General features: G+C 38.4%; 2 protein-coding genes across 7 annotated transcripts in view; both read right to left on the reverse strand.

The window, feature by feature from the left end:
• LOC118822182 (NACHT, LRR and PYD domains-containing protein 3-like) overlaps positions 1-13,448 on the reverse strand; it is a 221,074-nt gene that overhangs the window by 46,973 nt on the left and 160,653 nt on the right. The window lies entirely within an intron of this gene.
• Positions 1,740-13,448, reverse strand: part of LOC118822201 (ribonuclease inhibitor-like) — a 34,349-nt gene continuing 22,640 nt past the window's right edge. Inside the window, exons 8-13 of one of the 3 annotated variants that reach the window (XM_036591139.1) lie at positions 12,494-12,667; positions 8,804-8,977; positions 8,317-8,490; positions 6,518-6,691; positions 3,016-3,189; positions 1,740-2,182 (exon numbers count right to left, since the gene is read on the reverse strand). In XM_036591139.1, the coding sequence (XP_036447032.1) occupies positions 2,176-2,182; positions 3,016-3,189; positions 6,518-6,691; positions 8,317-8,490; positions 8,804-8,977; positions 12,494-12,667 (877 nt within the window). In that variant the 3' untranslated portion in view covers positions 1,740-2,175. The remainder of the gene's footprint in view (positions 2,183-3,015; positions 3,190-6,517; positions 6,692-8,316; positions 8,491-8,803; positions 8,978-12,493; positions 12,668-13,448) is intronic. The other 2 variants (XM_036591140.1, XM_036591141.1) reach the window with 2 other exon arrangements.

The raw sequence follows: 13,448 nt of genomic DNA on the forward strand, positions 1-13,448 counted from the left end.
AGATTTCTGTGTTGTTTTTCCTCGTCTTCGCACATCAGCTGTTTAATTTAACTTTCATGTCAACTTAATTTGGGTCTGCTTGCTATGGCAGTAACCTATATTTTTGGCTTCAATAATTAAAACGTTTATATATCTTTCAACTTTGTATGTTTAACTTTTAAAAAAATTCTCAGCTGTCTTATTTTAACCTAGTTTTGTTGTCTTCTCTGGGCAGAAGCTGAGTCTGTGGTGGGCATGCTTTATAGGAAAGGCAGTGTTGCCAGATCTTACAAGAGAAACAAACAATCAGGTCTAAGCCCAAAAGAATTGCATTTCATAAGTGACCATTTCAATAATACTGTAGAACAAAACCAAAAAATAAATAAATAAATAAATAAATGAATGAAAATGAAGGTAAAGATATTGCATATAATGAACTGGCTAAATAATTATATCAGTAAAGGCAAAAAAGAGAACTGGGTTGGGCTCTCAGAAACTGTCCTAAAATGGTCCAGTTCATACCTGCAAGTAAGGGATTACTTAATTGAAGTAGAAAATGTTTTTGACAGAGTGCCAGAGACTTGTGTTGTCCTCCAGGATTCAATTCTTGGGCCATTCTTCATTATTTATTTATACATGCTTCCTCTTGGCTAAATACTAGAAGCCTATGGAATATCTTACCATCTTACTATGCAGATAATACTCAGATCTGCTTGGCCCTCTCCCCAGACTACTATGGTCGCCTTAATGCACTTTGTAAGTGCCTTGAGCACATCACTAACTAGATGGGACAAAACTTTTTGTCCAGCTGTTTCCACCAGAGAGGTCACCAGTTCCCCAAAGAAAATATAGCTTTAAGTTTGAAAGACTTAACTGGAAAGGTTTATCTTGTCTGTCACTTTATGCATACACATAAATCTTTAACTTTTTCTCTTATTGGCTCTGAAGTGACCTTTAGTCTGGCCCTATATTAATCTGAATAAGGTAATTTGCCTTTGACCCAGTGCCCCAGAGAATTTGGATAGGGCCACTCTCACTGAGACAATAGAGGAAAGAACACTGAGCGCAGCTCACATAGAGGGTCTCACATAGAGGGTATCAGTCCTCCTCTGACAAGTGGGGCGGTTCTATTAGAGAACCTGGAAAGGTGCTGTGCTCTCCAGGGCATGGAAGCAGAGATCTTTACCAAACTGGTCCTGTTCCACTTAAGCTTCATTAGAGTTAGGAATTAGGAAGGGAGGGGAAGGGAGAGGGTTTCAGTACATGGGTATATTTTGGGATGCAGAAAGAGGAAGCTGTTGTTACCATGGCTATAGATTACAAAAAATTTGACTGAATAGCAAGGTGGACTTTTGTATGCTGTTTTTTTCTTTTCTTTTTCCTTAAAACATTTTGTGGTAAGACTGAATCGGTGTTAGTTTGGAAGGTTTTAGTCTAGCCTACCAATTTTAACATGAAAATCGTATTTCTGAAACTTAACTTTAGGTTCTTACTATGATGACCTCATGCTGTTACCATGTATACTCAACTGTCCATAGCCTGACATAGCCCAGATTTCCTGTGATCACCTTAGCCTGTTACTAGTAAACTATATTGTCTATAGCTGAGTTTTACAATGATGACTTCAGGCTGTTACCTTGTACACTAAATCGTCCTTAGCCTGACATAGCCGGCTTTTTCAATGTCTTCAGGCTTTCACCGTGAAGACTACACCATCCCTAGGTTAATATTGTTTGGGTTTAAATGATAACTTCAGGATGTTACCATGTAATGTCCACAGACTTTTATTATTAAAATGTGGTGAAAGAATAAACAATGCATGAAATAATTTTAAAACATTACATAAAGTACATAACAAATCCAAACTGAATACAGAATAACTGAACATGAGAAGGAAAACTACAGCCATGTAAAATATTTTCCATACCCATTGTATTTTTAAACCAGTGCAACCATGTGAATTTTGCATTAAAAAAAAACAACGTGGTTGGGACGCTGCCACTCTCACAGCTACAGTGCTGATTTCTAGAGTAAGTTTAGTAAATTCTGTCAACATTTCCACTGGTTTGAGAGGGTTGATGTTGTTACCCGGAGTCCATGTGCTTTGGGAGAGGAGAAGCACCTTGTGTTCCTCTACAAATGTGGGGTCAATCTCAAATATGAGGAGGTTAACAGATGTACAAGTATTGGTGGTTTTCAGATGCTGTAAAACATTACATAAAACAAAATGTCACAGTCACAAACAGACTCAACACCATCACACACACATAAGACAGAACAATGGGATCTGATTCCGAAAGCCAACAAACATCTCTCTCTCTCTCTCTCCCTCCCTCTCTTCTTATGCTCAGATTATAAATTCAAATATTCATAAAAACCAGCAACACTATACAAACGCTACAGAAACAAAACTCTCTTGCTCCGTTTCCAGCTGGTGAACAAAGACTGAGCTCGAGATCATCTAGATTAACTTTCACTGGGTGAATGTCTGTATGGACTATGAGCTTGATTCAGTACTAATCAGCAAAAGATCTGATATGTTCAAATAGGAATTTTCACAAGTTCATATTATGGAATCCTGTCTTAATTTAGGAATCACACACGACATCTTAAATAAAGACAATGAAACTGGAATCTCTAAAAGCTCATCCTCTAGCAAGCAAATGAAGAACTCCTCATAACAAACCTGCAGTCAGAATGGTGCAGGCAGTATATCAGTCAGTTTTACTGGGCTAGGAGATGGTGAAAAGGTGTAACTAAGGAATGTGCAAATTAATGATTTTACTAGTTTGCAGACTTTTTTTACATCTTTTGGGTGGATGTTAAACATGTCAGTGTAAACAGTAAGCAAACCACAACAAAAATGCAACACTATCATTTTCAGCTTTGGTCCAGACCAAGAGAACTGAAATACAAGTATAAATTCACCCTTACACACATTCTTTGTTTCTCACTTAAACACACACAGAAATATGTATGTGTGCATCTCTGTGTGTGTGTGTTTGTATGCAAAATCACAGCAGGTCAGTAACTTACTCTAGTTTCTCCAGTTTATAGTGAGGATCCTGCAGTAGAGCAGAAAGCATCTGCAACCCTGACTCTCCTGGTTGATTCCAATCCAGATCCAGCTCTCTCAAGTGTGAGGGGTTTGATTTCAGAGCTCTAACCAGAGATACACACCCTGTCTCTGTAATACTGCAGTTACATAATCTGTAGAGATGGAGAAAACTTCCTCACAATTACAGTTCAACACACAACTACATATATAATTTATACAAAGACCATCATCTCACACACATGCAATCAAAGAGAAAAAAAAAACAACATATTACAACACTACACAATTCTATTCATTCTCTATCTCCTGTAAGTGCAAGAGGCAGAAACATAAAATGGATGGACATTTTCCTGTCAGAGGTTTGCATTTGTGTGAAAGACACAAAGTAGTTGACAATGTGTTTATGTAGAAATGTAACTTCTGGCTCTTTTATTATTTTCTTTTATTCTTAAGAACAGAATAATAACTATACAGAAAATAACCTCTCCTTTGTGGTACTTCAACAGGTGTGTCCCCAACATCATATTAAATAAACTCATTGGCATTTATTCATCAGAACTGTGTATGGTCAAATCTGATCGCAATATGAGCGCATGCAAATTTCACTGACAGTTTAATTTTCCATCAATTTCATCTTCAGTGTATCTGTACGATCAAACCCACATTTGCTAACTAGTTTGTCGTTAACTCTCCAAAATTATCAATATCATCTGCAATACCAATAATAAGAATAAAATCAGACAATAAAAATAATCCAGCACAAAACTGGATGTACTTGTTTTACATGCAAATTGCCAATCAAATGCAGCAACTAATCCATGTTCCATTTAAAGACAAATTGCACTTTTTTGTTATATATTACTGACACACCTAAAAAAACAGAAAACTAGTGCAGAAGATGCAAAAATACAGCATTTAAAAATATGCTTTTATTTATTTTAGGAAACCAACCTAAAAAAAAACAGTTCAACATTAAGTAAGGAAAGACCTGAAATCTTACAAACATTTGTGTGTGTGTGTGTGTGTGTGTGTGTGTGTGTGTGAGAGAGAGAGAGAGAGAGAGAGAGAGAGGGAGAGACAGAGAGAGAGAGAGAGACATAGACAGACAGAGAGAGAGTGATGCTGGTAGATACTGGTTGAATACTTTTACGGTCTACTAAAGGTTCAATATCTAAAGAAAAGGGATTCAACATGGTTAAGCAAGATTAAGCAAAGATGGCACCACGAGTGGCAGCATCAGCACAGTGCTCTCTAGTACGTTCTTTGTTTTTTTAATTTTCTGTGTGTTTGATTACTCAAACCTGATTAGTTACACAAGGATGAACTGCTTAAAATAAAGCAGTTCACTCTAGATAGTCGTTCACCAGTTTTCACAAACCCTAGGAAGTTTTTTGGAGGAACAGCAGTTTTCAGGGGGACACAGAGGAGATCCAGACAGGGGAAGCATGCCAAACTAAACTCATTGTTCATAATTATTGTCAATTTATTCATCGTGGGAGTTTTCCTCCTTTATTCTGGTCCATGTTTATATCCCACACCAAGCCAGCATGAATGACACACTGCAAGCCCTAGCCAACCAAATAACCAGCCTGGAACAAAAATATATAGACTCACTTTTTATCATATTTGAGGACTTTAACAGAGCAAAATTAAACCATGAACTACCAAAATATAGACAGCATATTATTTGTCCCACCAGGGATAATAACACACTGGACCACTGCTACACTATTCTTGAAGATGCATATTGCACTGGTCCCCGGGGAGCTTGGGGCATACTGATCTTTGTCCAAACTACAGGCAGAAACTAAAAATTGGCAAGGCCTGTAGTAAAAACAGTGAATAAATGGACCAGAGAGGCAAAGCAAGAACTGTGAGATTGTTTTGAATGTGACATCTTACACCAGTTACACCAGTGTGTGCCAACCAAGACCTTCTGCACATACAACAATAACAAGCCATGGTTCACACCCAAACTAAGACAGCTTTGTCAGGCCAAGGTAAATGCTGACAGAAGTAGAGATAGGGCCCTGTACAAACAGATCAGAAACTCACTGACAAATGAGATCAGAATGGCTAAAAGAAGCTACACTAAAAAGCTGAAAAACAGGTTTTCAGCCAACCCTGTCAACCGTGGAGACCTTCAAGTTTCCAGCAACCACCATTTTCCCAATAAAAATGATTCTGAAAGTAAAACGTGTAAATTGTTGAGCAGGCTTGACAGGCAAACAGAAGTAAAAAAAAATAAAATAAATAAATAAATAAAAATGTGTTTCGAAATCTTCCTGTTTCAGCATAACAGCGCACATTCAAAAATTGCAATGGTTTACTGAACTTTGTGTGGAAGAACTTGACTGGCCTGCTCAAAGCCTTGACCTCATCCAACACCTTTAGAATGAATTGATCTGCCAGTGGTGATCTAACAGTTAAAAGGACATCCATGAGTAACTTTTTGAAAACTCTTTCAGCTCCACAGAAGAATCAACCAAGCTTTTGTCTGAAACAGTAAAAGAGAAAGTGCCGATTTACAGAACTTCTGAAACTATTGCAATGGGCTCTATATGGTGGAAAGACAAGCATATATTTCCATATGTTCAAGATGACTATGTAAAATCTTCGTATTCCGGCAATATTTTTCCCCAGTGAGAGTATTTTCTACAGTTTGTACTTCACAGTGCAGATAAGCACTTTGTTTAGGCTTCTAACAGTTTGTGCCAGCAATGTAATGACTTTTCTCCAGCACTGCCTGTATAAGATCATTTGATCTGTTCTGTCATTGCAGCTCTTAACGATATGTTTATCACACAAACTCATACCGCAATAACAATAAAAAAGAAATTTTCCGTGCAGCCCTACTGTGGAGGTTATCTGAACAGTTGTACCTGGCATAGCATTTACACATCTGCTGCTTCTCCTACTGACAAAAACTTTTAAGTCACTTTTCAGTCAACACTCCTATGCTTTCCCTATAACCTATGAATTTTATGAACATTAAGAAAACAATTAATAATCAAGTAAATAATCTAATCTCTGTATCATTACAAAAACAACAACCCCCTGGGGGGGGCCCAGACTCACAGAGCTGATAGCAGTTAAACATTTGAGAAGTTTAAAAATGTACAATACTGTAACATGCACAGTATCGTCCACCTACAACTATTATGGTTCATATTATACATACTAAACAAAAAAATTCTTAATGCTACTGCACTAGCCAAATGGAGGAAAAACTCATTATTAAAAATCCTCAAATAAACTAGGGTGAAAAATACTTGAGTAACTGTACTTTCTTATTATACCTAACTTTTATTTTGGAACAGCAGGACTTAAGTCTGTAGGTTTGCTATTCCAAAAGAAAAGACATACTTTTTACTCTGTCCTTTACTTTCTGTCCTTCAAAGAGACACACATACACACATGCACACATAAACCAAAAATACTAGTTAGTTAAAGAGACAGAAATGTACAATTAATTAATACCTCAGTTTCTCCAGTTTACAGTGTGGATTCTCCAGTCCAGCAGAGAGCAGCGTCACTCCTGAATCCTGCAGATTATTGAAACTGAGGTCCAGCTCTCTCAGACTTGAGGTGGTTGAGCTGATAGCTAAGGAAAGAGCTGCACAGTTTTCCTTGGAGAGATCACAACCACACAGCCTGTGACAGACACGAAACAAATTTATTTCCACAAACACAACATTAGGTGAAAAAAGAGAGCTGAAGTCTTAAAAACATTTGTATTTGTGTGTTTGTCTGTCTGTCTGTGTGTGTGTGAGAGAGAGAGGTAGAAAGAGAAAGGCAATGATAATCTTTCTCTTGCATGGACACTGCATGAATATCTGTGTGGACTAGTAAAGGTTCAGTATAGAGAAAAAAGTAAGCAAATACATTATAATGTGCAAGATGTTCAGCAGGCTTGGCAGGTAAACAGAAGTAAAAATTAAAAAATAATCAACAACGTGTTTCTGACTTTTCCTGTTTCTGTATGACATTGCCCCATTCGAAAATTGCAGTCCATTAAGAAATTACCAAATAAAATCTTTGTGTTCCAGAACGATTTGTCTCCAGTGCAACTTTTTTCAACTGCAGGAAACATTGTAACTGCCCACGTTCAGAGCCAAACCATAATTGGAAAGAATCCTTACACCCCAAATGCAGATTGATCAATGTTTTGAGTTTGTTATTCACAAGAAGCATCTGCTGATATGAACCATGCCAAAAAAGAGATCTCAGATGACCTACAATCATGAACTGGTTTACATTTCTGTTCAAGAGTCACCTTTTATGCTAGCTGCATGCCATCAGCCAATGCTAAACTTTTCACACTTCCATACCAATATAAAGCATTCCAGTCATACATTTAAATACATTCTCCCTCACTTACGTAAACACACACAGACATACACCGATCAGGCATAACATTATGTCCTTGTTTCTATGCTCATTGTCCATTTTATCAGTTCCACTTACTATACAGGTGCACTTTGTAGTTCTACAATTACAGACTGTAGTCCATGTGTTTCTCTGCAGACTTTGTTAGCCCCCTTTTACCCTGTTCTTCAGTGGTCAATACCTCCATGGATCCTCACAGAGCAGGTACTATTTGGGTGGTGGATCATTCTCAGCACTGTAGTAACACTGACATGGTGGTGGTGTGTTGCGCTGGTCTGAGTGGATCAGAGTTTTCAAACATCTCAATGTCACTGCTGGACTGAGAATAGTCCACCAACCAAAAATATCCAGCCAACAGCGTCCTGTGGACAGTGTCCTGTGACCACTGATGAAGGACTAGAGGATGAACAACACAAACTGTGCAGCAGCAGATGAGCTATTGTCTCTGACTTTACATCTACAAGGTGGACTGACAAAGTAGGAGTGTCTAATAAAGTGGACAGTGAGTGGACACAGTGCTTAAAAACTCCAGCAGCAATGCTGTGTCTGATCCACTCATACCAGTACAACACACACTAACACACCACCACCACGTCAGTGTTACTGAAGTGCTGAGAATGATCCACCACCCTAATAGTACCTGCTCTGTGAGGGTCCATGTGGGTCCTGACCACTGAAGAACAAGGTAAAAGGGGGCTAACAATGTATGGAGAGAAATAGATGGACTACAGTCTGTAATTGTAGAACTACAAAGTGCACCTATATAGTAAGTGGAGCTGATAAAATGGACAATGAGCATAGAAACAAGGAGGTGGTCATAATGTTATGCCTGATCGGTGTACATATGTGTGTGAGCGTGTGTGTGAAATGACAGCAGGTCAGTAACTTACTGTAGTGTCTCCAGTTTACAGTGTGGATCCTGTAGTAGAGCAGAAAGCATCTTCACTCCTGACTCTCCTGGTTTATTCCAACCCAGATCCAGCTCTCTCAAATGTGAGGGGTTTGATTTCAGAGCTTTAACCAGAGCTGTACAACCTTTCTCTTTAATACTGCAGTGACGTAATCTACAGAGACATGAAGAAAACTTCCTCACATTTCCAGTTCAGTACACAACTACATATACAGACACTATCAAACAGGTGATCAATTAGAAAAAAATATATCACCCAAGGTCAGAACCAAAGTATAAATGGAATGAATCCTTACACAACGAAGAAGATGGTGTGATACCTTGTTTTCTTCTCCTTCAAAATACAGGTGCTGAAACCTTGGCTGATATTGCTACTGATAAAACAGTCTAACAAAAGCTAACTGGAGTCAGGAGTTAGCAAACTTGGAGTCCAGTCAATGAGATGAGATTGGAGGTCAGTAACTTACTGTAGTGTCTCCAGTTTACAGTGTGGATCCTCTAGTAGAGCAGAAAGCATCTTCACTCCTGACTCTTTTGGTTTATTCCAATCCAGATCCAGCTCTCTCAAGTGTGAGGGGTTTGATTTCAAAGCTTTAACCAGAGCTTTACAGCCTTTCTCTGTAATACCGCAGTGACGTAATCTGCAGAGATATGGAGAAAGCTTCCTCACACATACGATTCTATACACAACTACATACAATCTATATAAACACCATCATCTACAAACACATGCAATCTATAACTGTCTTATAGATAGAGAAAACATCTAACTTCTGACTCTTTTATTACAAACAAAAAATGTATAGAAAATAACCTCCACTTTGTGGTGCAATGGTACTTCAGCAGGCATTTCCCCAAAATCATATTAAATAAACTTTTATTCAACAAAACTGCATACAGTCAAATGTGTTTGCAAAATAAGCGCATGCAAATTTCACTGACAGTTTTGTTTTCCATCAATTTCATCTGTGCATATCTGTATGATCAAACTCATGTCTGCTAACTGGAATCAACATGCGAGCGGAGGTGGGGGAGGGGGTTGGTTGGTATGTTTGTGTGGGGGGGGGGTTAGAGAGGGTGGTGTCAGTTCCGTTATTCATCAATACTAGCTAAGAGAAAGTGCAAAAAGGGGGTGGAGTGTGCAGAGTTGTTTCGCTGGTTGTCCATAGACATGTGCTCACAATAAGAATGTACGGTGGGGATGGGAGGATGAGCGTGTGAGCATTGGGATGGAAAATTGTTCCGCTGGCAGCAAACAACTCTCCCCGTAAAAGAGGCCAACACCAGCCCCACAGCAAGGTGGAAGCCAATGACCCAGCAGAAATTTTGGGGTGGCAGCTGGTGTAGCCAATCAGATTTTAGGGAAGGCCTTGGCCACTCTGGCCACCCTTTTAGAACCGTGCATGACTGTGGGGTGTATCAGGAATGGACAGGAGGAGGAATACAGGAAGCTGGTGAAGGACTTTGTTGAGTGGTGTAAGCTGAACCAGCTGCAGCTAAACATCAGCAAGATTAAAGAGATGGTGCAGGACTTTAGGAAACCTGCCTTGTCAACAGTCAACATCAATGGAGTAGATGTGGAGATGGTGGGGACCTACAAATATCTGGGTGTGCACTTGGACAACAAACTGGATTGGAACTGTAACACCCATGCTGAATACAAGAGAGGCCAAATCTGTTTCTACTTCCTGAGAAAGCAGTGGTCTTTCAGTGTGTGCACAAAGCTCCTATGGACATTTTACCAGTCTGTTGTAGCAAGTGCTATATGCTATGCTGTTGTGTGCTGGGGAAATAGCATTAACAAAAGTGCTCTAAACAAATTGAACAAACTTATTAGGAAGGCTGGCTTTGTTGTAGGAGTCAAACTGGACTCTCTGGAGGTTGTGGCAGGACAAAGCTGTTAGCCACTTTGGACAATACCTCAAATGCCCTGCAAACCGTACTCAAAAAACAGAAGCACATTCAGTGGCAAACTGTTACAGCTGCACTGTGTTAAAGAGCTCTGTGTAAGATCTTTCTTACCCACTCCTATAAGGCTTTACAACAAGTCTCCTTACTGTAGAGATGGTACTGATCGCCTGAACTGCGCTGAATCACATCACTATATTCAGACTATTATTAATACACACTGTGCAATTTATCATAATCTGCTACTGTAATGACACTTGCACTACACACTTTAGACTGTTGCTACTCCTAGTTATGTTTATACTCACTATGTATTAAAGTACTTCATGCCATTTCCCTAATAGCCAGAGGACAGTGTGCCACTGTTGGCCTGCTGATGGCAAAGCTGGCGGTCCACTGGTGTTTTCCTCTGCATATTCCGGCCAGCCCACCGGTAGTTAAGCAGAGTATTATCCTTTATTATCCTTTAAAACTAGACTTAAAACTTATCTGTTTGCACAAGCATTTTGCTAATATCAGTTGTTGCACGATTACTTACTAATATCTCTCCATAAACTGACCTGTCCTGTTAATCAATTTCTCTCGCTCCCTCCCTCCCTTTATTTGAGCCTCTGAGCCTAAGTCGCCACATGGGAGCCACCAGAGCTGCTGGAGTAACCAGAGCTCCGTATCCATTGAGTGATTTGCACTGTTTTGACCACCATGGAGTTTCATGCTGCACAAAACTGTGCAAACCTCACCTGCATGAACTGACCATCCTGCTGCTGCTGCATAAACTCAAGCTATCTAATTAACCATTGCTCCACCTGTTTTTCCCCGTTTTTGTATTCTAATATTTTATACTAATTATGTTTGCTATCTGGTGTCAACCAGAGGAGGATGGGTTCCCCTTTTGAGTCTTGGTTCCTCTCAAGGTTTCTTCCTCTTGCTCTTAGGGAGTTTTTCCTTGCCACTGTCGCCATTGGCGACGCTCATGGGGGCTTGGACTTGGATTTTTCTGTAAAGCTTTTTGCAACACCTGTTGTAAAAAGCACTATATAAATAAACTTTGACTTGACTTTGACTATTAGACACAATTGCAATTATCATCACTCATTTTCCACTCACAGTCCAGTTTACTTATTTTTCTTTTATTTGTTTCTTTAGTTATACTTTGTAAATTAGATCATTTTAGTCTAGCACAGTGTCAGCAACAACATTTTCTATTAAATCATTTTATATCAGGCCTAGTCATTATTTTTTTTTCTCTCTGTTGTTTGTAATGTTTGTCTTAAGTTTATTTTCTAAAATAAAAGGCTATGTGTATTTAAAATCTGTTTGAGGAGATAAAAAACTAGCTAAATCTTGTATCAGTACAATAATCTGGGTGGTCCAAGGGTTGACCAACAGTGGCAAACTGTCAGTTGAGTGCTGACCTTATCAAGCCAGTGGACCGATATATGCTCACTATCTGGGTTAAAGCAATACCTGCCCTCATGTAAATGTAACAAATCAGTCTTATATCCTTATGTAAATATCCTAATAGATATACTAATATTTCTAGTCTCTCATATTCTGCTCTAATTTAGGTCTATTTTTATTTCTGCCCAATGTATGTGAGTTTATGTACAAATACATGTCTGGCTACTGTAAAGCTGCAATTTAATGTAATCTAAAATCTATTTAAATTTGTCTTTTCACATTTGTGCACACCACTGCCACTTCAACTCTTCCATATTTTCAGCCTTCAAATCAACAAATTACATGTGTTCTCAAAGGGGACACTGGCACTATTACACTTCGTTATATCAAACATCACCGGCCCATACAAACAGTAATGTGCACAACTCAGAGACCACCTTATTTACATAATTCCCAATCAAAGTAGCCATTAGGTACAATTTCTTCATTTTCAGGAGATATTTCTGAGAAGATTAGACAAAGGATTTTCAATTTGCAGTAAGTATGAACGTCAAAGGCAAACTGGTGAAAAAAAGTTTTTCCAAAACTGGAGTTATTGAAAGATATTGAGGAAAAAGAAATAGACTCCAAAGTTTAGGGTTATGTTGCAATCAGGTGTGTATCACCTTTTATGCTAGCAGTATGCCATCAGCCAATGGTAAACCTTCCATATATATTTTCATACCAATACAGAGTATTTGCAGTTGGGGATATTTAGATGTGAATCCAAAGAGATTACTGCTAATCCCTACTCCACACACACTCATACACATACATACATTCTGACATATGGCAAGTCATTAACTTACTGTAGTTTCTCCAGTTTACAATGTGGATCCTCTAGCAGAGCAGAAAGCATCTTCACTCCTGACTCTCCTGGTTCATTGTCATCCAGATCCAGCTCTCTCAAGTGTGAGGGGTTTGATTTCAGAGCTTTAACCAGAGCTATACAACCTTTCTCTTTAAAACTGCAGTGATGTATCCTGTAGAGAGATAGAGAAAACATCCTCTCATTTACAGTACAGTACACAACTACATATAATATCCATACAAACACCATCATCTTACACTCACGCAATCAATAGGAAAAAAACATATCACAATTCACAATTCTATTTATTCTCTATCTATGATGCTCTCTCATGTAAACAAACATACCAAAAAAAGGAGAGAAAAAATGAAGTGCAAGAAGCAGAAATGTAAAACAGATGAATATTTTTGTGTGGGAGATTTGAATTTGTTTGAGAGACATGAAAAACTGTACAGAATAGAACCTTGCCTTTGTGGTGTAATGGTACTTCAGCAGGAGTGTCCCCATCATCACATTAAATAAACTCAATGGCATATATTCATCAAAGCTGCATACAGTCAAATCTGACAGCAATATGAGCGCACGCCAGTTTCACAGACTTTGTTATTCATCAATTTCATCTTTGGTGTATGTGTATGATCAAACTCACGTTTGCTAACTTGTTTGCAGCTAACTCACCCAAACTATTACTAATATCATCTGCAATAACAATACTAAGCATAAAATCAGAAAATAACAATATTACTAATAATTTGTTAACATGGCAATCCAGTGCAAAACTGTATGTACTTAATTTCCGTGTACATTCCGTGACCAATAAATACAGCAACTATTCCATGCCCCATTTAAAGACATTACATTTTTTTGTTATGTACTACTAACACAAATAAAAAAAATAAACAACACAAAACTAATGCAGATGCTGCAATAAACAGCAATTTAAAATGTTATTC

The sequence above is a fragment of the Colossoma macropomum genome, unplaced genomic scaffold, assembly GCF_904425465.1.
Source record: "Colossoma macropomum unplaced genomic scaffold, Colossoma_macropomum, whole genome shotgun sequence".
Lineage (NCBI taxonomy): Eukaryota > Metazoa > Chordata > Actinopteri > Characiformes > Serrasalmidae > Colossoma > Colossoma macropomum.